Source organism: Macaca nemestrina, chromosome 4 (genome assembly GCF_043159975.1).
Source record: "Macaca nemestrina isolate mMacNem1 chromosome 4, mMacNem.hap1, whole genome shotgun sequence".
Classification (NCBI taxonomy): Eukaryota; Metazoa; Chordata; class Mammalia; order Primates; family Cercopithecidae; genus Macaca; species Macaca nemestrina.
In genome coordinates this window covers 157,023,513-157,047,730 of record NC_092128.1, presented here as the reverse complement: position 1 = coordinate 157,047,730, position 24,218 = coordinate 157,023,513, and the positions used below count along the sequence as shown (strand labels likewise).

Sequence of the window (24,218 nt, the reverse complement as noted above, 5' to 3'; positions counted from 1 at the left end):
TTTAGTCCTGCTGGAAAAATAATGTCATTAAACTAACTCTAATTCTTAAACTTCGAGAGAAAATTTTTCAGAAATTATTTGGTCCAACCCCCTACCCCTCCTTTTCAACATACTCCTGATAGGCAACTAGACAGTTTTCCCATGAACCTTTTCATGAGAAAGACTTATTATATTCTATTTTAGTAGATCCCATTACAGGCAGCCTCTATTTGTTGAAAAGTTCCTGCCGGCTTGTATCTTCCAATCCCACTCGTGTGTATGTGTGTGTGTGTGTGTGTGTGTGTGTGTGGACAGAGTCTCACTCTGTCACCCAGGCTGGAATGCAGTGGCACAATCTCAGCTAACTGCAACCTCTGCCTCCCAGATTCAAGCGATTCTCCTGCTTCAGCCTCTGGAGTAGCTGGGACTACAGGCAAACGCCACCACACCTGGCTAATTTTTGTATTTTTAGTAGAGACGGGGTTTCCCCATGTAGGCCAGGCTAGTCTCGAGCTCCTGACCTCAAGTGATTTCCCAAAGCGTTGGGATTACAGGCATAAGCCACCATGCCCGGCCCCAATCCTTAATCTGTCTTAATTCTGCACTAATTGGAAATGATTGGAGAATTCGAAAAGAATAGAAATTTAGAGTGAAAAGTCAGGAAAACTCTCTCTATGTGATATTATCTTACCAAACAGTAAAGCAGATAAAAAATGAAAGGGAGAATAGAAAATAATACACTAGTATAGCCAATTAATTGGAAAAATTATAATAGGCTTCTCAAACATTAGATAAAATGTGATTTATTTAGTCGTTTGAAATTTCTTATTTGAAAAATTTAGTGCATTCTTTAAAAACTTCACTCTGGGTTGTGTTGATAAAAATATGACATATTGGACCTGAGGTGATCTTCCCAAAGTATTCTTTCCTCCCTCCCCGCTTCCCTCCCTCCCTCCATCCTTTCCTTCCTTCCTTCCTTCCTTCCTTCCTTCCTTCCTTCCTTCCTTCCTTCCTTCCTTCCTTCCTTCCTTTCTTTCTTTCTTTCTTTCTTTCTTTCTTTCTTTCTTTCTTTCTTTCTTTCTTTCTTTCTTTCTTTCTTTCTTTCTTTCTCCCTCTCTCTCTCTCTTTCATTCTTTCTTCTTCTTAGATTCCATTTGTCAATTTTGGCTTTTGTTGACATTGCTTTTGGTGTTTTACTCATGAAGTCTTTGCCCACGCCTATGTCCTGAATGGTGTTGCCTAGGTTTTCTTCTAGGGTATTTATGGTTTTAGGTCTTATGTTTAAGTCTTTAATCCAACTTGAGTTAATTTTTGTATAAAGTGTAAGGAAGGGGTCCAGTTTCAGCTTTCTGCATACGGCTAGCCAGTTTTCCCAACACCATTTTTTAAATAGGGAATCCTTTCCCCATTGCTTGTTTTTGTCAGGTTTGTAAAAGATCAGATGGTTGTAGACATGTGGTGTTATTTCTGAGGACTCTGTTCTGTTCCATGGTCTTTATATGCTGTTTTGGTTACTGTGACCTTGTAGTATGAAGTCAGGTAGAGTGATGCCTCCAGCTTTGTTCTTTTTGCTTAGGACTGTCTTGGCTATATGGGCTCTTTTTTGGTTCCATATAAAATTTAAAGTAGTTTTTTCTAATTCTATGAAAAATGTCAATGGTAGCTTGATGGGGATAGCATTGAATCTATAAATTACTTGGACAGTATGGCCATTTTCATGATACTGATTCTTCCTATCCATGGGCATGGAATATTTTTCCATTTGTTTGTATCTTCTCTTATTTCCTTGAGCAATGGTTTGTAGTTCTCCTTGAAGAGGTCCTTCACATGCCTTGTAAGTTGTATTCCTAGGTATTTTATTTGCTTTGTAGCAATTGTGAATGGGAGTTCACTCATGATTTGGCTCTCTGTTTGTCTATTATTGATGTATAGGAATGCTTGTGATTTGTGCACATTGATTTTGTATCCTGAGACTTCGTTGAAGTTGCTTATCAGCTTAAGGAGTTTTGGGGCTGAGACGATGGAGTTTTCTAAATATACAATCACGTCTTCTGCAAACAGAGACAATTTGACTTCCTCTCTTGCAATTTGATACCCTTTATTTCTTTCTGTTGCCTGATTGCCCTGGCCAGAACTTCCAATACTATGTTGAATAGGAGTGGTGAGAGAGGGCATCCTTGTCTTATGCCAGTTTTCAAAGGGAATGCTTCCAACTTTTGCCCAGTCAGTATATTGGCTGTGCGTTTGTCATAAATAGCTCTTATTATTTTGAGATATGTTCCATCAATACCTAGTTTATTGAGTGTTTTTAGCATGAAGAACTGTTGAATTTTATTGAAGGCCTTTTCTGCATCTATTGAGATAATCATGTGGTTTTTGTCATTGTTTCTCTTTATGTGATGGATTATGTTTATTAATTTGCGTATGTTGAACCAGCCTTGCATCCCAGGGATGAAGCCAACTTGATCATGGTGGATAAGCTTTTTGATGTGGTGCTGGATTTGGTTTCCCAGTATTTTATTGAGGGTTTTCACATTATGTTCATCAGGGATATTGCCCTGAATTTTTCTTTTTTGTTGTGTCTCTGCCAGACTTTGGTATCAAGATGATGCTGGCCTCATAAAATGAGGTAGGGAGGATTCCCTCTTTTTCCATTGTTTGGAATAGTTTCACAAGGAGTGATGCCAACTCCTCTTTGTACTTCTGGTAGAGCTTGGCTGTGAATCCGTCTGGTCCTGGGCTTTTATTGGTTGGTAGGCTATTAATCACTGCCTCAATTTCAGAACTTGTTATTGGCCTATTCAGGGATTTGACTTCTTCCTGGTTTTGTCTTGGGAGGGTGTATGTGTCCAGGAATTTATCCATTTCTTCTAGATTTTCTAGTTTATTTGCATAGAGGTGTTTATAGTATTCTCTGATGGTAATTTGTATTTCAGTGGGATCAGTCGTGGTATTACCTTTATCATTTTTTATTGGACCTATTTGATTCTTCTCTCTTTTCTTCTTTATTAGTCTAGCTAGAGGTTTATCTATTTTGTTAATGTTTTCAAAAAACTAGCTCCTGGATTCACTGATTTTTTAAAAGGGTTTTTTGTGTCTCTATCTCCTTCAGTTCTGCTCTGATCTTACTTATTTCTTGTCTTCTGCCAGCTTTTGAATTTGTTTGTTCTTGCTTCTGCAGTTCTTTTAATTGTGATGTTAGGGTGTCAATTTTAGATCTTTCCCACTTTCTCCTGTTGGCATTTAGCACTATAAATTTCCCTGTAAACACTGCTTTAGCTGTGTCCCAGAGATTCTGGTATGTTTTGTCTTTGTTCTCATTGATTTCAAAGAACTTATTTATTTCTACCTTAATATCGCTACTTACCCAGTAGTCATTCGGGAGCAGGTTATTCGGTTTTCATGTAGTTCTACTGTTTTGAGTGAGTTTCTTAATCCTGAGTTCTAATTTGATTGCATTGTGGTCTGAGAGACTGTTATGATTTCCATTCTTTTGCATTTGCTTAGGAGTGTTTTACTTCCAATTATGTGGTCAATTTTAGAAGAAGTGTGATGTGGTGCTGAGAAGAATGTATATTCTGTTGATTTGGGGTAGAGAGTTCTATAGATGTCTAATAGGTCCAGTTGGTCCAGGGCTGAGCTAAAGTCCTGAATATTCTTGTTAATTTTCCGTCTCATTGATCTGTCTAATATTGACAGTGGGGTGTTAAAGTCTCCCACTATTACTGTGTGGGAGTCTAAGTCTCTTGGTAGGCCTCTAAGAACTTGACTTGAGACTTATGAATCTGGGTGCTCCTGTATTAGGTGCATATATAGTTAGGAGAGTTAGCTCTTCTTGTTGCATTGCTCCCTTTACCATTATGTAATGTCCTTGTTTGTCTTTTTTGATCTTGATATTTGTTGGTTTAAAGTCTGTTTTATCAGGGACTAGGAATGGCAACCCCTCCTTTTTTTTTTTTTTTTTTTTTTTGGCTTTCCATTTGCTTGGTAAATATTCCTTCATCCCTTTATTTTGAGCCTATGTGTGTCTTTGCACATGAGATGGGTCTCCTGAATACAGCACCCCAATGGGTCTTGACTCTTTAATCAGTTTGCCAGTCTGTGTCTTTTAATTGGGGTATTTAACCCATTTACATTTAAGGTTAATATTTTTATGTGTGAATTTGATCCTGTCATTATGATGCTAGTTGATTATTTTACACATTAGTTGATGCAATTTCTTTATAGTGTTGATGGTCTTTACATTTTGGTATGTTTTTGCAGTGGCTGGTATCAGTTTTTCCTTTGAATATTTAGTGCTTCCTTCAGGAGCTCTTGTAAGGTAGGCCTGGTGGTGACAAAATCCCTCAGCATTTGCTTGTCTGTAAAGGATTTTATTTCTCCTTCACTTATGAAGCTTAGTTTGGCTGGATATGAAATTCTGGGTGGAAAATTCTTTTCTTTAAGGTGTTGAATTTTGGCCCCCACTCTCTTCTGGATTGTAGGGTTTCTGCAGAGAGATGTGCTGGTAGTCCGATGGCCTTCCCTTTGTGAGTAACCTGAACTTTCTCTCTGACTGCCCTTAACGTTTTTTCCTTCTTTCACCCTTGGTGAATCTGATGATTATGTGTCTTGGTGTCACTCTTCTTGAGGAGTATCTTTGTGGCATTCTCCACATTTCATGAATTTGCATGTTGGCCTGTCCTGCTAGGTTGGGGAAGTTCTCTTGGATAATATCCTGAAGTGTATTTTCCAACTTGGTTCCATTCTCCTCATCACTTTTAGGTAAACCAAACAAAAATAGGTTTGGTCTTTTCACATAGTCTCATATTTCTTGGAGGCTTTGTTTATTCATTTTCATTCTTTTTTCTCTAATCTTGTCTTCATGCTTTACTTCATTAAGTTGATCATCCTCTGATATCCTTTCTTCCGCTTGATGAATTTGGCTATTGATACTTGTGTATGCTTCATGGAGTGTTTTTCAGCTCCATCAGGTCATTTATGTTTTTCTCTAAACTGTTTATTCTAGTTAGCAGTTCCTGTAACCCTTTATCAAGGTTCTTAGCTTCCTTGCACTGGGTTAGAACATGCTCCTTTAGCTCGGAGGAGTTTGTTATTTTACCCACCTTCTGAAGCCTACTTCTGTCAATTCCTCAAACTCATTTTCCATCCAGTTTTGTTCCCTTGCTGGCAAGGAGTTGTGATCCTTTGGAGGGGAAGAGGAATTCTGGTTTTTGGAATTTTCAGCCTTTTTGTGATGTTTTATCCTCATCTTCGTGGATTTATCTACATTTGATCTTTGATGCTAATGACCTTTGGATGGGGTTTTTGTGTGGACATCCTTTTGGTTGATGTTGATGTTATTGCTTTCTGTTTGTTAGCTTTCCTTCTAACAGCCGGGCCCCTCTTCCGCAGGTCCACTGGAGTTTGCTGGCGGTCCACTCCAGACCCTGTTTGACTGGGTATCACCAGCAGAGGCTGCAGAACAGCAAAGACTGCTGCCTGCTCCTTTCTCTGGAAGCTTTGTCCCAGAGGGGGACCTGTCAGATGCCAGCCAGAGCTCTCCTATATGAGGTGTCTGTCGACTCCTGCTGGAAGGTGTCTCCCAGTCAGGAGGCATGGGGGTCAGGGACCCACTTGAGGAGGCAGTCTGTCCCTTAGTAGAGCTTGAGCACTGTGCTGGGAGATCTTCAGAACTGACAGGCAGGAACGTTTAAGTCTGCTGAAGCTGCACCCACAGCTGCCCCTTCCCCCAGGTGCTCTGTCCCGGGGAGATGGGAGTTTTATTTGTAAGTCCCTGACTGGGGCTGCTGCCTTTCTTTCAGAGATGCCCTGCTCAGAGAGGAGGAATCTAGAGAGGCAGTCTGGCTACAATGACTTTGTAGCCCTGAGGTGGGTTCCTCCCAGTTGAACTTCCCCACAGCTTTGTTTACACTATGAGGGGATACTGCCTACTCAAGCCTCAGTAATGGCAGAAGCTCTTCCTCCCACCAAGCTCAAGTATCCCAGGTCAACTTCAGACTGCTGTGCTGGCAGTTGAGAGTTTCAAGCCAGTGGATCTTAGCTTGCTGGGCTCCATGGAAGTGGGATCTGCTGAGCAAGACCGCTCAGCTTCCTGGCTTCAGCCCCCTTTCCAGGGAAGGGAACAGTTCTGTCTTGATGGTGTTCCAGGCACCACTGGTGTACAAAATACATACGTACATTCATACATACATACATACATACATACATACATACATACATAAAATAAACCTCCTGCAGCTAACTGGATGTCTGCCCAAATGGCTACTCAGGTTTGTGCTTAAAACCCAGGGCCCTCATGGTGTAGGCACCTGAGAGAATCTCCTCGTCTGTGGATTGTGAAAACCATGGGAAAAGCGTAGTATCTGAGCTGGAGTGCACTATTCCTCATGGCACAGTCCCTCATGGCTTCCCTTGGCTAGGGGAGGGAGTTCCCAGACCCCTTGCACTTCCCAGGTAAGGCAACGCCCTACCCTGCTTCTGCGTGCCCTCTGTGGGCTGGACCCACTGTCTAACCAGTCCCAGTGAGATGAGCTAGGTACCTCAGTTGGAAATGCAGAAATCACCTGCCTTCTGCGTTTGTCTCACTGGGAGCTGCAGACCAGAGCTGTTCCTGTTCGGTCATCTGGTCATCTTGCCCTGGACCAACTTTCTTTCTTCCTTTCTTTCTTTCTTTCTTTCTTTCTCTTTCTTTCTTTCTTTCTTTCTTTCTTTCTTTCTTTCTTTCTCTTTCTTTCTTTTCTTTCTTTCTTTCTTTCTTTTTCTTTCCTTTCTTTCTTTCTTTCTCTTTCTTTCTTTCTTTCTTTCTTTCTTTCTTTCTCTCTCTCTTTCCTTCCTTCCTTCCTTCCCTCCTCCTCCTTCTCCTCCTGCTCCTTCTTCTTCTTTCTTTTTTCTCCTTCCTTCCTCCCTCCCTCCCTTCCTTCCTTCCTTCCTTCCTTCCTTCCTTCCTTCCTTCCTTCCTTCCTTCCTTCCTCTCTCTCTCTGTTTCTTTCTTCTTCCTTTCTTCTCTTCCTCCTTTTCCTTTTTTTTTTGAGACAAGAGTCTTGCTATGTTGCCCAGGCTGGTTTCAAACTCCTGAGCTCAATGGATCCTCCCAGTTTGGCCCCTGAGTAGCTGGAACTATAGGCGTGCAGCACCATGTTCTGCTGAATTCTTTATTTGAGCTGATGCAACTTAGAATTTTTTAAAAAAACAATTTTGTAAACAAATATTTATAGGGACTGGAATTCTTTTTTTAGGGAGAAAAAGAAGGAATGATTTCCCAAAATTGGTTTACAGAAACTTCAAGGGTTCAATTTAGATATTATATTAACAGTGATTATATAAATAAGGAAAATTGATTTACTGTAGGGGAAAGGAAATGATTAAGTTTACAAAAATATTGATTAATTTTTACATGTTAAGCTTTTCTTAAGTTATTTAATGAGTGCACAGTGACACTATACAAGGGCAGATATGCTCCTTAGGATTCAGAGATATGTATACCCCAAAGCAAATGGATTTCAAAGTATGTTTCATTGCTTCTGGATTATCTTTTCTTAGAGACTCTTAAAAGATTATACTCATCTAAATGAAATATATTAAGTCTCAGTGGCCAAAAAATAAAAGAAATGATGGATCAGAAAACTTTTCAGTGTTCTTTCAGTCTCTAGTTATTTATCCACCCATTCAACAAATACTTATATATGTGCCATTCGGTGTTCTAGCTGATGGCAATGGAACAAATAACAAAAAATCCTGGCCTTATAAAACCTTATAATATAGAGTTAGGAGGAAGACAAAATAAAAAATAAACAAGTAAATTTCCCAATTTTATGGAAATTAATAAGACGTATGACAAAGTAAAGCTGGGAAAGGAGTAGGAAGTGTTGAGATATGAAATAGGGTGGATAAGCAAGTCTTCATTGATGAGCCAACATTTAAGCAAACACCAACAGAAGGTGGATGTGCAAGCCATATGGTTATCTGAACAAAGTATACTTCATGCAGTGAATCAGAAACGCAAGACCTTGAAGTAGGGGCATGCCTGGCTATCCCAGGAACAGAAAACGGTCAGCGTTGCTGGACAGAGTAATGAAGGGTGAACTTCCTAGGGTTCTGAGATCAGAATGGTAAACAGGTCCAGGTCCTATAGGGCTTTACAAGTCAGTGTAAGGACCTCAGATTTTTCTCTGAGAGGTGAATGTTTTGAAAGTTTTGGGCAGAAAACCAATATTCTCTGACTTGCATTTATAAAAGAGAGTCTCTGTATACTATGTTGCAAATAGCCTGTATGGGGTAAGATGGCAGCAGGAAGGCCTGTAAGCAGGTAGTTACAATAATGGCAAGTGAAAAATAATCGTGATCGGACAAAGGGGACAGCTATGAAGGTAATGAGTGGTGGGTGAATTCTGGATTATTGGATATATTTTGAAGATCGAGCCAATGGGATTTGATTATAGATTGGATATAGAGTAAGAAAGGTCAAGATGACTGCAAGATATTTTTTAACTGAGCAACTGGAAGAATAGCATTGCCGTTAGCTAAGGTGGAAAAAAATCGTATGTGGGACAGGTTTGTGTGTGGTGAAGGAAAATCTAGAATCCTTTGTGGGACACATAAATTGGAGATGTCATTTAGACATTAAAGGGGAGATGCTGAGAGAGTCAGTTGCCGGTTCAACCCTGGAGTTCAAGAAGAGATCCAGACTAGAGAGATTAACTTGGAGAAATTAGTGTATGGAAAGCATTTAAAGCCATGAGACAGTATAAAAACACTAAGATAACAGACAAAGAGAAGCAGTCCAAGGTCTTTATGATCAAGGAGGAATGATTTATTATTAGTTTACCTACTGAGTCAGCTAAATTTGGTATGCACACAAATCTCCAACCTGTAACATCTACATCATCCACACATCCTTAGGTATATCCAATTCTTAAAAAAATAATTATTTCAAGACTCATTCTTTCATTCAAGGTCAAAACTGCCAGTATCTGAGCTCTTGGATCCTAAAGTGTTTGATTCCCTTTAATCTGTCACAACGCTCAATTTTAGCAATTACAAGATCTAGGCACTTATTTTATAATCTCTCTCTCTCTTTTTTTTTTTTTTTTTTTTGAGACAGAATCTTACTCTGTCACCCAGGCTGGAGTGCAGTGGCACGATCTCGGCTCACTGTCTCCCAGGTTCAAGCGATTCTCCTACCTCAGCCTCCCAAATAGCTTGGATTACAGGCACATGCCACCATGCCTGGCTAATTTTTGTATTTTAGTAGAGACGGGATTTCACCATGTTGGTCAGGCTGGTCTTGAATTCCTGACCTCAGGTAATCCACCTGCCTCAGCCTCCCAAAGTGCTGGGATTACAGGCGTGAGCCACCACGACCAACCTATAAGCTGTGTATTCCTATTATTTCCTATTATCTTTTGGTTTTCTGTTTAGGCAACTGAGGGAAGAAACATTGGGGAAATAACTGATTAGATTAATTTGCTTCAATCATTATTCATTTTAGTCACTTACAAAAAAAAATAAAGCATAATATAACAAAATCCAATCAGGACGAAAGTTTTACCCTTTTTATTCTGTCTCCCTCCCCTCTTCCTTCCTGCCCTCCTTTCTACTCCTTCCCTTCTTCTTCTTCTTCTTCTTCTTCTTCTTCTTCTTCTTCTTCTTCTTCTTCTTCTTCTTCTTCTTCTTCTCTTTCTTTCTTTCTTTTCTTTCTTTCTTTCTTTTCTCTTTCTTTCTTTCCTTCCTTCCTTCCTTCCTTCCTTCCTTCCTTCTTTCTTTCTTTCTTTCTTTCTTTCTTTCTTTCTCTTTCTTTCTTTCTTTCTTTCTTTCTTTCTTTCTTTCTTTCTTTCTTTCTTTCTTTCTTTCTTTCTTTTCTTTCTTTCTCTCTCTTTCCTCTCTTTCCTTTGTCTTTCTTTCTCTTATTTTTCTAGGCAGGTTATTCAGGTCCTATACCGAGTCTGTATGTCTAGGTCACATATCCTGTCTTGATAATCATCCCAATCCATCATGAAATGTTTACGTCCAAAGCCTATTTTTCACATTCTCATCTGTAGAGTCTATGAATGCTATGGGATGGGGATGTTTTTGGCAATCAGATTAAATTTCTACCACTAGAATTTGGCTAGAAATAGCGAGAAATCTAATGAACATATGTTTCCAAAACTAAGTCTCATCCATCTCACTTAAAAATTTAGACACATCCATCTAACTTGTAGTTTAGAATTGGAAACCACTAAGTACATTTTATATCCATCATAATGTATGGATCTTTCTTATAGGATGTGTTCAAATGCTATAAAAAAGTAATTAATCAGTCCATAATCCCAGTGAGCCTGGCATTTCCTGATACTCACCTAGGTTTTTGTTCCAGGATTTTGTCTTTTGGTCTAGTTCTGGAGTTGACTGCACTGACTCGCTTTAGAGCATGAGCTGGAGAGAAAGACAGTCAGTGTTTTTATATCCACAATTATAAGCCAACAATAAACAAAATAGAGAGAAGTATAATGGAGGATTACACAAATTGGAGAGGTTTTTAAGTTCTAGATCCATAGGTTTACTGGGACCCCTAGTATTTTCTCCATTATTTCAGCTTGTCCTAAAATGTTCTGTAATATCGTAGTAAAACTGAGATTTCTTATTGAGAAAACCTACAGAGAAATTATTTTTTTTCTCAGAGAAAGGAATGCTAACTCTCTCAGTGTCCCTCTGAGAGGGCTGCTAACTTATTTCAGATCTTCCACAGAAGGGCTAAATATTTCCCAAGAGGAAAACCACTCTAGCCTTTAAAAGAAACATAATTTCATGCAGCCTTTATACAAATGTGATTCTCGTGAAGATTTGTAAGAAAACACAATGGCAAATTCCCCAAAGCTGTCATTGTCTTGCAAGTGTCACTAACAGTGATAATAGCATCCTATGTGACAGGCATTGCCCTAAGGGCTTTGTATCTCTTTTAATTTTCAAAACTACCCCTATGAGAAAGGTACTATAGTTATTATCCTTATTTTAGGGATAAAAAGACTGAGGCACTGAGCTCTTACGCAGGAAACACAAATCAAGGTCATACACCAAGACCTATCAGCTACTGAGGTTCAAATAACCTTAGTGAATTTGATGGTAAATGGGCTAGTGAATTTGATGGTAAATGGGCTAGTGAATTTGATGGTAAATGAGCTAGTGAATTTGATGATAAATACCTCGGGCTAGTGAATTTGATGGTAAATGGGCTAGTGAATTTGATGATAAATACCTCAGTGCTAGACAGATTTTTGTCTTTATTCACAGTCTGATACTTGAACTCTTTGAATTTTAGATTTCTCATCTCTAAACAGAAAGAATTGAATTTGGAGATTTCTAAGGTCTCTTCTACGAATTCTATGCTTTCTTTTTTCTAGAAGGAATCATCTAGCCCATAATGGAAAAAACTGATTGACCTCAAACATCTCTATGAAACATGGGGATTCCACGGCTTAAAGAATGCAAATTCAGTTTGAAGATGTTTCAGCCTGTCCCTCTAAGGCACAGTCTCATCTTTATAGCCTTTAATAATAATATTTAAATTTATTTATTTTCAATTTATAAACTACTTTTACATGCATTATATAAATTGAGCTCACAAATGACCTGATAAGAAAAGAGAATAGGTAAATTTAACTATATTTTGCAGGAGAAAAACATAAAACTCAGAAAGGGTAAGTGGCTTGCCTGAAACCCAGAATTGTTTAAGACAGGGCAAGGGAGGAGAGCAAGTATTGGGGAAGAAGCGAGCATCAATAAATGAGAGTGAGCCACTCCCTCTTTCCACTTTCCTCTTTCCAGTAAGTCAGTACTAAGTCAATGTACTTGTTCCTACACACTTGATACAATGTTTAAGAGCTTAGTTGTTCTCTGACATGAAACAGCGGTAGCATGGGATTCAAATTCTGTCACTTACCTTCTGTCTTAATTTGAGCAAGACACCTAATCTCTGTGTCTTGCTTATGAATTGTTTATTTCTGGAGTTTTTCATTTAATATTTTTGGACCACGGTCGACCGCGGGTAGCTGAAACCGCAGGAAGCAAAATTGCAGGTAAGGGGGAACTAGTGTATAAGTCAGCACAACATTGTGGAATAAACAGTGGACCTATTGTTAGGAATCCCGGAATCTAGTTCTCTCACTGAATAACCATATCAGTCTTCATCAAACGACACAGAAAAAGCAGAGACTTTGTAGAAGAGACCTTAGAAATCTCCAAAATGAGGACCATGGCAGCCTCTGGAGTTTTGGAGGAGGATTAAGTAAATGTAAAACTTATGAATATATTGACATCGTTACGATCCACGATGTACAAGCTATCATCAGTGTAATTAGTTTATGTAAGAATTAGCCTAACCTAAATCTGTAAATATGTAAAATTTATCTTTAGCTTTGTTATACTTTTCTTCATAAACCCATTTCTCACCTCTGATTTGATTATCTTATATAACATTTCCATAAGGCAAGATTCTTAGATTTTTTAGAGCTAGATGGAATCTTAGAGATGTGATATATCCAAACTCAAATTACACTGCAAAGAGTACTTTTTACCATTGACTTTCTAAGCTACCTGTTATTGACTTCAGCAGTGAGAGTAAGAATGATAGGAAAGAAAAAGAAATGAGTAATAAGCAGCTGGAGGGGCAGGGGAGAGATAATAATGTACATTGTTCAGTTCCATGTCTGCCACTAGGAAAAGCAGAGTGAGCTGAAGCACTGTATTTCCCAAACGGGAAGAACCACAAGAATTAAGTCGTTTGATGAAGACTGATGTGGTTATTCAGTGAGAGAACTAGATTCCGGGATTTCTAACAATAGGTCCACTGTTTATTCCACAATGTTGTGCTGGCTTATACACTAGTTCCCCCTTACCTGCAATTTTGCTTCCTGCGGTTTCAGCTACCCACGGTCAACCGTGGTCCAAAAATATTAAACGAAAAACTCCAGAAATAAACATTCATAAGTTTTAAATTACTTACTATTCTGAGTGGCCTGATGAAATATTTCACCGTTCTGCTCTGTCCTGTCTGGGAAGTACACCATCTCTTTGTCTAGCACATACATGCTGTGTGGATGCTCCCCACGCATTGGTCACTTGAGAGCTTGGGTTATCCGATCAACTGTCATGGTATTAAAGGGCTTGTGTTCAAGGAACTCTTATTTTTCTTCATGATGACCCCAAAGTACATGAGTAGCAATGCTGGCATCTTGGTCTATTTTATTATTAGTTATTGTTGTTAATCTCTTACTGTGCCTAGTTTATAACTTGAGCTTTATCATAAGTATATACATAATTTTAAAAAGCATAGTATATACAGAGTTAGGTACTCTCCAAAGTTCCATTCAACCACTGGGGGTCTTGGAAACATCCTTTGTGGATGAGGTGTGCCTACTGCACTCCCGTTGTAGTGACACATAAATTAACTAGAATTTTGAAACTGAAGAATTGTGTACCTTTTAAAGGAATTTTTGAACAGACTCAAGATCAAAAAGGGTGAATTTTAATAAATAAATGGAAGATCACAGAGTGATCACACCTCTTACATCCTACTCTCTGCCAGGTAATTTCTTTCTCCTAAATCTCAGCAAAAGCGTACTCAAACAGAATCTGATTTCTCTTGATATTTATGCAAATAACAGAAAGAAATTCCCCACAGGGACAGACCTGTACCTAAAATCTATGGAACCAGAGCAAGAGTGCAAATAAAGGCTCACATGTTGCATTTCCAATGATTTAAAAGTCACTGATGGAACTAAAAGACTCAAGTTCTATCGCTTTCTCTGACAAATACACCTTCCAAGCCACCTAGAAGGCGAGGATCAGATGAGAATGTCTGGATTCCTGAGACTTCCTCTGGGGGACATGGCAGTCCTTGATGAGTCAGTCTCAGCCAAGGCCTTTGCTCCTCTTCTCCCCCTCCCAAGCTCCACTTTGCACTCTCAGAAGTTCTGTACATCTGCAGATACCTCAGCTGACATGTCCAGACTCTGCCCACTCTCCCACCCGCAAGAGCAAACATCCTCAGGCCAAAGAATGATACAAGCCAGCAGGGCAGTCTGTCCGTGAAAGAACAAACCTGAGGAATGATAGCCCGGGTCCCAGGAGCAAGCTTCCATTATTTGAGCAGAGAATTCTGGGACCTGAGTTCCTAGAACGGTCAAGAAGTGGGAAGTGGGGAAGACACTCCTAGCCAGAGAGCCACGCAGGGAAGGCTAGAGTGGGAACTGACTAAAGAATGAAGTACAGGGCGAGGTTCAGTTGGCCCAGGTTTAGGAGGCAGCATTGCAGGGACATCACGCTGGATGCAAGCTATTATTTAATGTAGTGTTTGATATCAAGATCCGTTTTTGTCTTGCTGCCTGCAGTGGCTAAGGAAATCATCCTCTACAGAGCTAACCTTTTACAGATTCTCTTTTGATCTAGCTATCTAGTTTTTATTGTGAGTATAAGTCTTTCTGTATTTTTTATCCAGCATTCAAAAAATCACAATTCCAGAATATTCATTTTTAATAACACATTCTATTTCTGGCATAAAAATTTTCTCTACCTTCCACCTTTTTGATTGTCATAAAAAAGACAGAAATATTGAGGTAATTAGAAAGAAGTTAAAGTTACATTTTTCTAACTCTGGCAAATTTCTGATTGTGAGTTGGTAACATCTATTAATAGATCTATTAACATCTATCAGCCCAACTTCAAGAATATTACTGCTCTTATTCTGTTACAGTAGAGGGCACTTGTACATAAAAAAGTTATACAAATACAGAAAAGGTAGGATTTTATTTCCAAAATTGGGTATTTAAACAACAACAAATTCCACAGGTTTCAAAAGACACACAATTTATATTTCGTGGCAAATTAAATATTTAGCTTAAAGCTTACACACTGCTTACTTTTGGAACTATATTTTCTAAAGGCATACAATCTGTATTTCATGTGACCTTTAAAATAAATGGCCACACACACAAGAAAGATACTGGCTCAAAGCATTCCATAGCACCTTGTTAACTCCTGAGGGGATACACTTTCAGATTCATCTTTTTAACAAACAGCTACCGAGTGCCTGTAATTTGCCTAGCATGAGGCTACCTAAGTGACAGAGATAGAGAAATGACAGACTCCATGCTGCTTCTAGTCTAGGAGGCAGTCCTAGACATTTGTTTTCTACACAAGAAGCATAAATTATTACTTAACCTTTCTGAGAAGGCAAGGAATCATTTCCACAGTTGCTAGACATTAAGAAAAGAGGAAGTTCCTCTTCTGTTAAGGATGCCAGCCACATCTGACAATCCACCAAATAATTTTGCAAATAGACTATTTGTAATATGAGAAAGGTGGAAAAACAAGGAATTTAAAAAACAGTACTACAAAACTAATGTGTGTTAGCTTAGGTCCCAAAGAGAAACATCAGCAAAATGGACTTTGTTTTTGGATTTCACGGCATTAAAATAATAAATTGTACTGATCTTGTTATAAAGCAATTTCACATTTTTAGGACTTTATATCCAGGACAAGTGTCAGGTAAGCTAATGGATACTACTAGTTCATGTAGAAAATAATGAAACATAGCTCTATATTTCTTCTTTTATCTTGAAATTATGAGTTAGCTGGTTTTACAGTTAGTCCGCTGTGCTGCTCTGGAAAGGTATAGGAAAAGGATCCAGAAAAGTACAGGAAAAAAATGATGGTCTCTACATGACAAACTACCTACAGCTGTAAAAGGAGATGATGGTACATTACCCAACTTTAGGAAAATGCTGGATAGCAAACATTCTTGCATCTTACACATTGGATAAAGATCAAACCACTTCTTTTTTTTTTTTTTTTTAAATGTCCGTACATCTTAATTTAATATTCTAGGGCTAGAGTAACAAAAATTGATAAATAAACCTAAATAAATAGTTAACTCTTAAAACTTGAACAAACATTGATCCCTTTTGCCTTTCCCAATTTCTTTCTTTTGTTTCTCTTCCTCAATGTGCTATATTATACCTAGATGTTTAAAATATTTATTATTGATTTCACAAGTATGTTCCCTGTTCTTAATTGAAAAGGAGATACAATGTTTAGAGTTATTATATTCTAGACTTGAACTACAGTTTATAAGTAATCTAATTTCTTATTTCATAAATGAATAAATAGACCCCAGAGAACTTAAAACTTTTCTTAAAAATCATCAATGAGTTTGATTTTTAACTGATGTGTCTCATTGTATTTGCTTCTTTCCTACGGAAAGGAAGGTGTCCTGCCCCTGACTTAAGCAGGATGAATGAAAATTTATAGCATGAAATTACTCAATTAATGAACTTTCAAAATGAGTAGGTATACTGTATCTTAAGTTTATTTTTCATTGTGTCCTTACCTTTTTCTTCTTCACTGATGACTTGGTGCAAATTAGTGAGGTTTCTAGTTTTAGACAGCAGCTCCTGGTATGTCCCCATTTGAGCTATTCTGCCACTTTCCATTACAACAATAAGATCCATTTGTGGCAGAAGTGTGAGATTGTGTGTCACTAAAATACGAGTCTGAAAAACAAAGTGTTTTATCTCAGAGGTTACAAAAAATAGCATTTTCAAAAAAAGCTGCAGTAACTTTTTTTCCTTTACTATTTTAGAGTATGATTTTTGGTAGGTGCCAGTTTAAGGCAGCATCCATATATCTTACAAGGAATAATGACATGCTGCTAGGTGAGAAAATAGTTTGTAAATGTGATTTTTAACACTTCTGTTCAGGTATTTTTTCATTCATTAGAAATGAATCAATTTAATTGCAAATTCAAAACAATTTCATATATGTCATTCTTGCTTATTTTTAAATATACAGTACCATTACAAAAAAGTGTTTAATCCAAGTCGTAATTCATAGTCTTTATTTTTAAGTCATTCATATTATTTTATACATATACGTACAATTAAGTGTGACATTTTTAATCTTGGGTTTATGTCAATATATAAGATGTTTATTTTTACTGAGACATATATTTTATAATTTTATACATATATTTTTCAGAGTTCTCTATATTAATAATTTCATAAACACGTATTATAAAGAAATGAATGCGATTTTGGAGTCAAACATACTTTAAAAAATCTCTATTGTTCTTAAGTTGAGCAACCTATATCAAGTCATTGTGAGCCCTGAAGTTCCTTTATATGTGAAATAGGGATAAATGAACTAATTTACACTGCAAAATATGGCATGTACTGGTAAATACTAATTTTCATCTTCTTGGCCCTTTAAAAAACAATTGAATCGCTATGATTGCTATGTTCATAATACCAAATTTTACACTTTACATAAGCAATAAAATAATTCTATTTTTTTTTTTTTTTGAGACGGAGTCTCACTCTCTCGCCCAGGCTGGAGTGCAGTGGTGTGATCTCAGCTCACTGCAACCTCTGTCTCCCAGGTTCAAGCAATTCTCTGCCTCAGCCTCCCAAGTAGCTGGCATTACAGGCACCCACCATCATGCCCAGCTAATTTTTCTATTTTTAGTAGAGACGGGGCTTCACCATCTTAGCCAGGCTGGTCTTGAACTCCTGACCTCGTGATCCACCCGCCTCAGCCTCCCAAAGTGCTGGGATTACAGGCATGAGCCACCATGCCCGGCAAATAATTCTATTTTTAATAACAGCAGTGCACCAAAATACCATTTTAAAAATCACTTGAGTCAATAACAATTCATTATGGCACATAAATCCCCTTAGGATATGGTATTAGACAAAGAGATAACAATCACATAAATTGTCACCAGAGTAAACTTGTAAGTGAAACTTTAACATTTACACATTGAAATTTGTCTGTGAAATCGCAATCTAAGCATCCCATTTTTTCATGTGAAATGTGACTACTTTGCTGAAACAAATAAACAAAATAAATGGAATTTTAGACACAGTGCTAGGCAGATCCCCTGTCCCACAAGAAAGCATAAATGAAACTATGTCTACCTTGTTTTTCAAAAGGCCCAAGGACCCTATCACTTTTTCAAAAAGCTGCTTTCCAACGTGAACATCAACAGCAGACAAGGGGTCATCCAGGAGGTAGATGTCGGCTCCACTGTAGACAGCTCTAGCCAGGCTTACTCGCTGTTGCTGGCCCCCACTTATATTCACACCCTGAAAATGGAGCAGGAGAAAAACAAGACGAGAGGAAATGCGTATACATCTCAAAGCATGTGTAGTTACATCCAAATGCTCTTTTATAGAATGGATAGATAGCAACCCAAGATGAACGCTCCAACCTTTCTTTATCCACGACTTTCTAGGCCTAGCCCCATCCCATTTCCCAGCATTACTAACTTGCACACATTAGCAGATATATCTACTTTCTCTTAACTGCTAACTCTCAAAAGAGGATGCTAACAATTAAGGAGAAAAGAATTTCCGAATCTCTCACTCTGAAAACTCGTGCCTGTGGGATATTAAACAAGACTTTTGGCTGCCAACCATATACTGACATCAGTGATTATTTTTAAAATGACACATAGGAAATTGAAAATAATAACTAAATTACCAAAGAAGTAATCAACATGTCCTATTTTCTCCTGTAGAAAGATTAGCACAAGTCTTGTTGGCAAAAGTACAACTCCAAGAAGCAAGAATAGGGAATGTTCATCATGTCCATGTGAGAATTAAAGTTGACATGTACAACCATGTATGAAGAATTATGGAACCAGGCCCAATTTACTTTATTTATTTTATATTTAGGGTTTACAGATCTGGTTTAAAAGCTCTCAGTGCAGCACATAACTTAGCCAATGACCTGTAATTATAAAATGCCATTGCCTCTTTGCATTTTTCATCCTTCTCCTACTCAGCAAACATCTTCTGGGTATGACTATATTTTGAGTACTACGCTAGTGCTTGGGATTCAAAGATGAGTGAAACAGAGTCTCACGAGGAGGTCACATTTTAGCAAGGGGGATAGGCATTATACACCCTCCTCCCACACACTCATATACACGCACATAAAGGAATGTAATATGTGTGTGTTCCTATGCTTATAATAGCACCTAAGTTGTATGTTTGTTGGGAGCATTCAATAAGATTAGAGTAAAAATTTTAGGAAAAATTCAACACTGAGTATGGATACAATCAACATTAGCTATTATCACGCAGTTACTCTTCTTTCCAATTCACCCCTCTACCTTGTCATCACTTTTTCTGTAATTATGTCATCATCTTGCACAAAAACCTTGGATATCCACAGCTCCCTCTTTTCATCACTCATGAGCAACAGCAAAAACAAGAAATTCTTTCGTATAGATCTAAGATGCTTGTATTCTGGCGTTAACTCATCTCTTCACCACTCTCCCAATGTTGCCTTCAAGTGACTGTGGTTTGCCAAGCAGACTAACCTGGTCTTTCCTACCGGGAAGAGGCTATTCACTCTGCTTGGGAGACCACATCCTTCTGTTTTAACTTAAGGGCTACTCACACTGAAATGTCCTCTGAAGGCAACTTCCATTAGGTGTCCCAAGTGCAGAGATTCATTCCCTCCCTTCCTGTCTTGCTGCACTTTGTGTATGCATCCCATTGCTAGAATTGGCAATATTTATCTCAGTCTCTCTCACTAGCCTATGAGCCCCTACCTAGTTAATCCTTGTGTTCTCGACACCCGGTGTCTAACACTAGGTGATTAATAAATATTGATAAAGACAACTGATGAATGTTATTGGCAGAGGTGCACCAGACTGCAAATCCCTGAAGGCAGAGTGGTAGATCTCTCACTCACCACTGTGTACCCCATAGCAGAATAAGGGCATATAAAAATTAATAAATGTGGTCAAATGAAGAATGCCAAAAGAGAAGATGAATACAAGTAGGCGAAAAGTCTACAGTCATTGTCTTTATTGTCTCTTAAGCACCTATAAACAGATTTCCTTTTGAAATATTCAGTTGCATGTGTAAAGTTCAAATGCAGATTGGGATAAATTTAATCATAAAAATAAGACATTATAAATGGCAATAGCATTTAATGCCTATATTAAGTCTATACTTGTTAGTTTGGATTTGTTTCCCTGTTTAAGATTTTTACAGTTACAAAATATCAGATATTTCATACTTTTAGAGATTGGGTTTATCAGCATCTTGTTCAACATGTGTTAACAAGTTTGAAGAAGAATTCACATGTCTGCCTTTTAGCTATGGAATCATTTTGCTTAGAGATGGTGAAGATGCAAGAAGAAATCCAAGGGTTGGAAAAAATAAACCTCTTTAAAACTATTGAGAAAATACATCTGTAAAGTTATAGATTATAAATGAAGTAATTCTAGTTACAAGGTAAATTCTGGCTCATCCTGGATTTTACATATTTCTACATTCTACAATTTTGTTATGTATTTCTTGTATTAATTTCTATAATGGACTTATTAGATAACATGAGGGCAGGTGTAAAAATGTCTAACAATGTTATGCTCACTCTTTTCAGAGATTCAAAGCACTCAGTAAGGATTATTTATTCATCTTTAGAGCACACATGAATTGCAGGCAGAGGCTACTTTTGCATTCATGTTTAATTAATGCAGATTTTAGTCAGGGGTTGGAGATAATCTCTCGGGGTTCATACTTTGGCTCATGATATATATATATATGTATTTTTAAATCCAAAACACTGAGCAGAGTAATGACTATTTACTAACACAATGAAAATGAAATAGAACAAAGAGAGATAATTGGGGAACAAGTTCCACTTAAGCAGGAATGAGCAAACGTGGAGAAGGCACATTCATAACAGTGTTGTTCTCAGAGCTTCTTTAGAACCTAGACTCAGGTGCCACTGCTGGAGATTGGTGCTCTTTTGCTCCTGTTCTAGCCTTGACTTTGCACACCAGAGATACAGGTACAAACAAAACTATTAGTCACTCTTTAGAAAGTGAACTGCATTGTGCCAGCCATCAAAACAAAATTTTGATGGTCTAATGAATGGGCTTTTATTCCCCTAAGTGGATACTAACAACAGAATTTCCGACTGATTTTTAATCTTTTCCAAACAGTCAATTGTAAATAATTACTTGTCCTTAATATCGCCATCTCTTATATAGGAATTACATAATAATTTTTAAAAATTATAGTTGTATAGCTCTTCGAGACTTCAAGAAAAAGGCATAAACATTTTATTAGCAAGCTGAATGGGATTATATTTCTTTATGTGATAAATTACAGTTCCCTTACTCTTTCTCCAATCTCAGTTTGATCTCCCTTTGGCAACTGCTCCAAATCTGGAAGGAGAGCACAGGCTTCCAATACTTGCTCATAAAACTCTTTCTTCATGATGGAGCCAAAGAGAATGTTTTCTTGCAAAATGCAATTCTGAATCCAGGCCTGCTGAGAAACATAAGCCACAGAACCCTAAAAAAGAAAGAGGTTAAAAAAAATTCTTAACTAGAGAAAAGGAGAAGTTGCATGCATCACAGTAAAGGAACATATTTAGTCCATAGTTTTGCCTTCTTTAGTTTTAAAACAGAAATAAAAAATTTAATATGGATACATATAATTACATAGATCATGGCACCATATTTTATATGTTTTACTGGAATTTCCTCCAAATGAGTTACTTTGTGCTTCTTATTTACTTTCACTGTAGCTTCTATCTCAATTATCTGTCTAAAGTGGTATTCTCTGGAAGCAGATGCTGAGTGTGTTAGTTTGCTAGAGTTGCAATAACAACATACCATGGACTGGGTGGCTTAAACAATGGAAATTTATTCTCACAATTCTGGAGGCTAGATGTTTGAAATCAGGTGTTAGCAAGGTTGATTTCTACTGAGGCCACTCTCTTCAGCTTGTTGATGATTGTAATTTTCTCGTGTTTCACATGGTCTCTCTCTCTCTCCGTGTGTGTGTGTGTGTGTGTGTGTGTGTGTGTGTGTGTCCTAATTCCTCTTATAAGGACACCAGTGATACTGAATTAGGACCCACCTTAATGAACTTGTTTTAACTTAACTAGCTCTTTAAAGACCCTGTGTCCAAATACAGTCACATTCTGAGGTACTGGGAATTAGAACTTCAACACATGAATTTTGGGGGAACACAATTCAGTCTGTAACACTGAATCAGATTTTGGGGTCCAAGTTGTTTGTTTGGGATCAACCCCTGTGGAAGGAAAGGAGGAGGGAAGATTAGGCAGAGGGAGAAGCCACAGATGCGGATGTGATGCAGAACCAAGAAAACTTTGGCCAATCCTCCGGAGAGCCATGGAAGAGAATTGGTCATCAGAGCTGTCCCAAGTCAGGCTGAGCAAAAGTGAGACCCTGGGACAGGCCACTATCTGAAGTCCAGGCCAACCTTGAAGGAGATGACTTCCTGTTCATACTCCCACAGCTGGGACTTGTAGAAGTCCTAACTAGTAGGAGGATCTGGGTGGCAAATCTCCGTGTATTATACATTAACCACTGCTCCCAAATTTATGTCTTATGATTTTATACCTTGAAATGATTTTTAAATATATGACAGTCTGCTGCATAAAATATCTTCTCAACTAACCCTTCTTTTCTAGAAAAAGAACCCACAGTATTTGCACTAGTGGCCTACCTTTCAATCTACCCTATGGACTCAATTCAAACACTGATTCAGTATTTTAAGTACTCCATACTCTATAACAATACCAGCCACTTAAAGTACTTTCTGATATACACACATGTGCAACCATTATTAGCCTTTTGATTTCTACCTGCTACTTTAAAGATCAAAGATTAACTTGTAATTCTTCTTTGTTGAGTATGTAAGACACAGAATGGCTTTTGATCAAAAACAATATAGTTCTGATCTGACCTGATCTTGAACACAAAAGGAATTGTTCTCAAATTGCCTTGTGAAGTGAATAATCTAAACTTTGCTTTGAATTGCATATTAAATCAGCATGTGAGTGGTCGATATTTTGAATACTTGCTATGTATTAAACAAGTTGAGCAGTGCACAGGATGAAAAACAAAGGAGAAGAGACTGAAGAACATGAGAAAACAGAAACTACAATTTTCATAGAGATGTAAATGTTCGCTTTTATTATTTCCTTTCACATACAAATGAAAACATTTTGTTTCATTCTTAATAATGAAACTATAATAGAAGTTTTGTGAATTCAAAAATGGTCTCCAAATCTCTGATGTTTCTGCCACAGAACACTGAACATTGAATCCTTTTCATGAACGGTGCCTGGTGTGAGCTTTTGATACTGAAAAGAGTAGGGAGTCTACAGAGAAAGTTTAGCGACAATAGGCAGTTTTAGAGTTTGAATATTGTGGATTAAAATATGCCTCAAAAAAGTAATCATCTGAAAAACCGAAAAATAGAAAGTGCACACAAAAGCACTTTGAAAATGCCACTATAATGTTAATTTTACTTCAATAGAGATAATCAGGATGATATAAATTCTGAATAAAAAGTATTTGGGGAAATAATTCAGAATGTGATACTTCAAATCCTGCCATTGATCCAGGCCAAAAGCTTCCTGAAGGCCAATGACCAGTTATAAAAACAGATTATATACTTTTTCTTGGGCATCAGTAATTTAAAATAAACAAGGAATATCCTCTCTGTTTTACCACTAATAATGGCATTATTACAGTTTGTTTCATCGCTATGAACACCTTCTTAATTAAAAACATTCAAAGATATCAGAAATAATCCTTAAATCTTATTTTGAGAGGCTCAACAGTCGTAATAAAGATGATGATCATCCTACATATTCATAGAGAGGAGCTAGGCTAGGTCTGTGCACATTATCCTATGCAATTCTCACCCCAGCCTTTTCAGCTTATTACTATTATTAATGAATTAAGTGAAATCTAGAATCGACATTATTTTTATCTTTATCAATTTCTAATTATTTTTCAATATCAAATAAAGGGCGACCTCCTTTTGGATTCTTTTTCGAACTCTTTGAAGCAGAATTTGTTGTTTTTTATGCCTCAATTCATTTTTCATATCTGATTTAGACCTTTTTATCATTGATTATGGTATTTCCCTCACTACACTATGACCTTTGAAAGAAGAGGGGCATATCTTATTCACGTTTACTTCTCTGGCACATAGCATAGGCTCAGTAATTGCTTAGTGAAATAGCTGAAAAAAACTAAATAAAAATGAAATTAATATGACACTTATTATGTTTGTAATGTACACCCAAGTAAAAGGTACAGCTATCCTGAACTGCAGAGAAATGGCTAATTGCAATTGCTACAAACAGCATAGTGCTACAAAGATAGTATACTTAAGGTTTAAAAACAGTGGTGCTCA

At 37.5% G+C, this 24,218-nt stretch overlaps 1 protein-coding gene across 2 annotated transcripts in view; it reads right to left on the bottom strand.

Moving 5' to 3' along the window:
* LOC105483452 (multidrug resistance-associated protein 1-like) overlaps positions 1-24,218 on the bottom strand; it is a 93,920-nt gene that overhangs the window by 29,996 nt on the left and 39,706 nt on the right. For both annotated transcript variants that reach the window (XM_011744354.2, XM_011744356.2), the window contains 4 exons: positions 21,156-21,332; positions 17,931-18,098; positions 16,346-16,508; positions 10,320-10,395 (listed from right to left, as the gene is read on the bottom strand). In XM_011744354.2, coding sequence (XP_011742656.2) covers positions 10,320-10,395; positions 16,346-16,508; positions 17,931-18,098; positions 21,156-21,332 — 584 coding nt within the window. The remainder of the gene's footprint in view (positions 1-10,319; positions 10,396-16,345; positions 16,509-17,930; positions 18,099-21,155; positions 21,333-24,218) is intronic.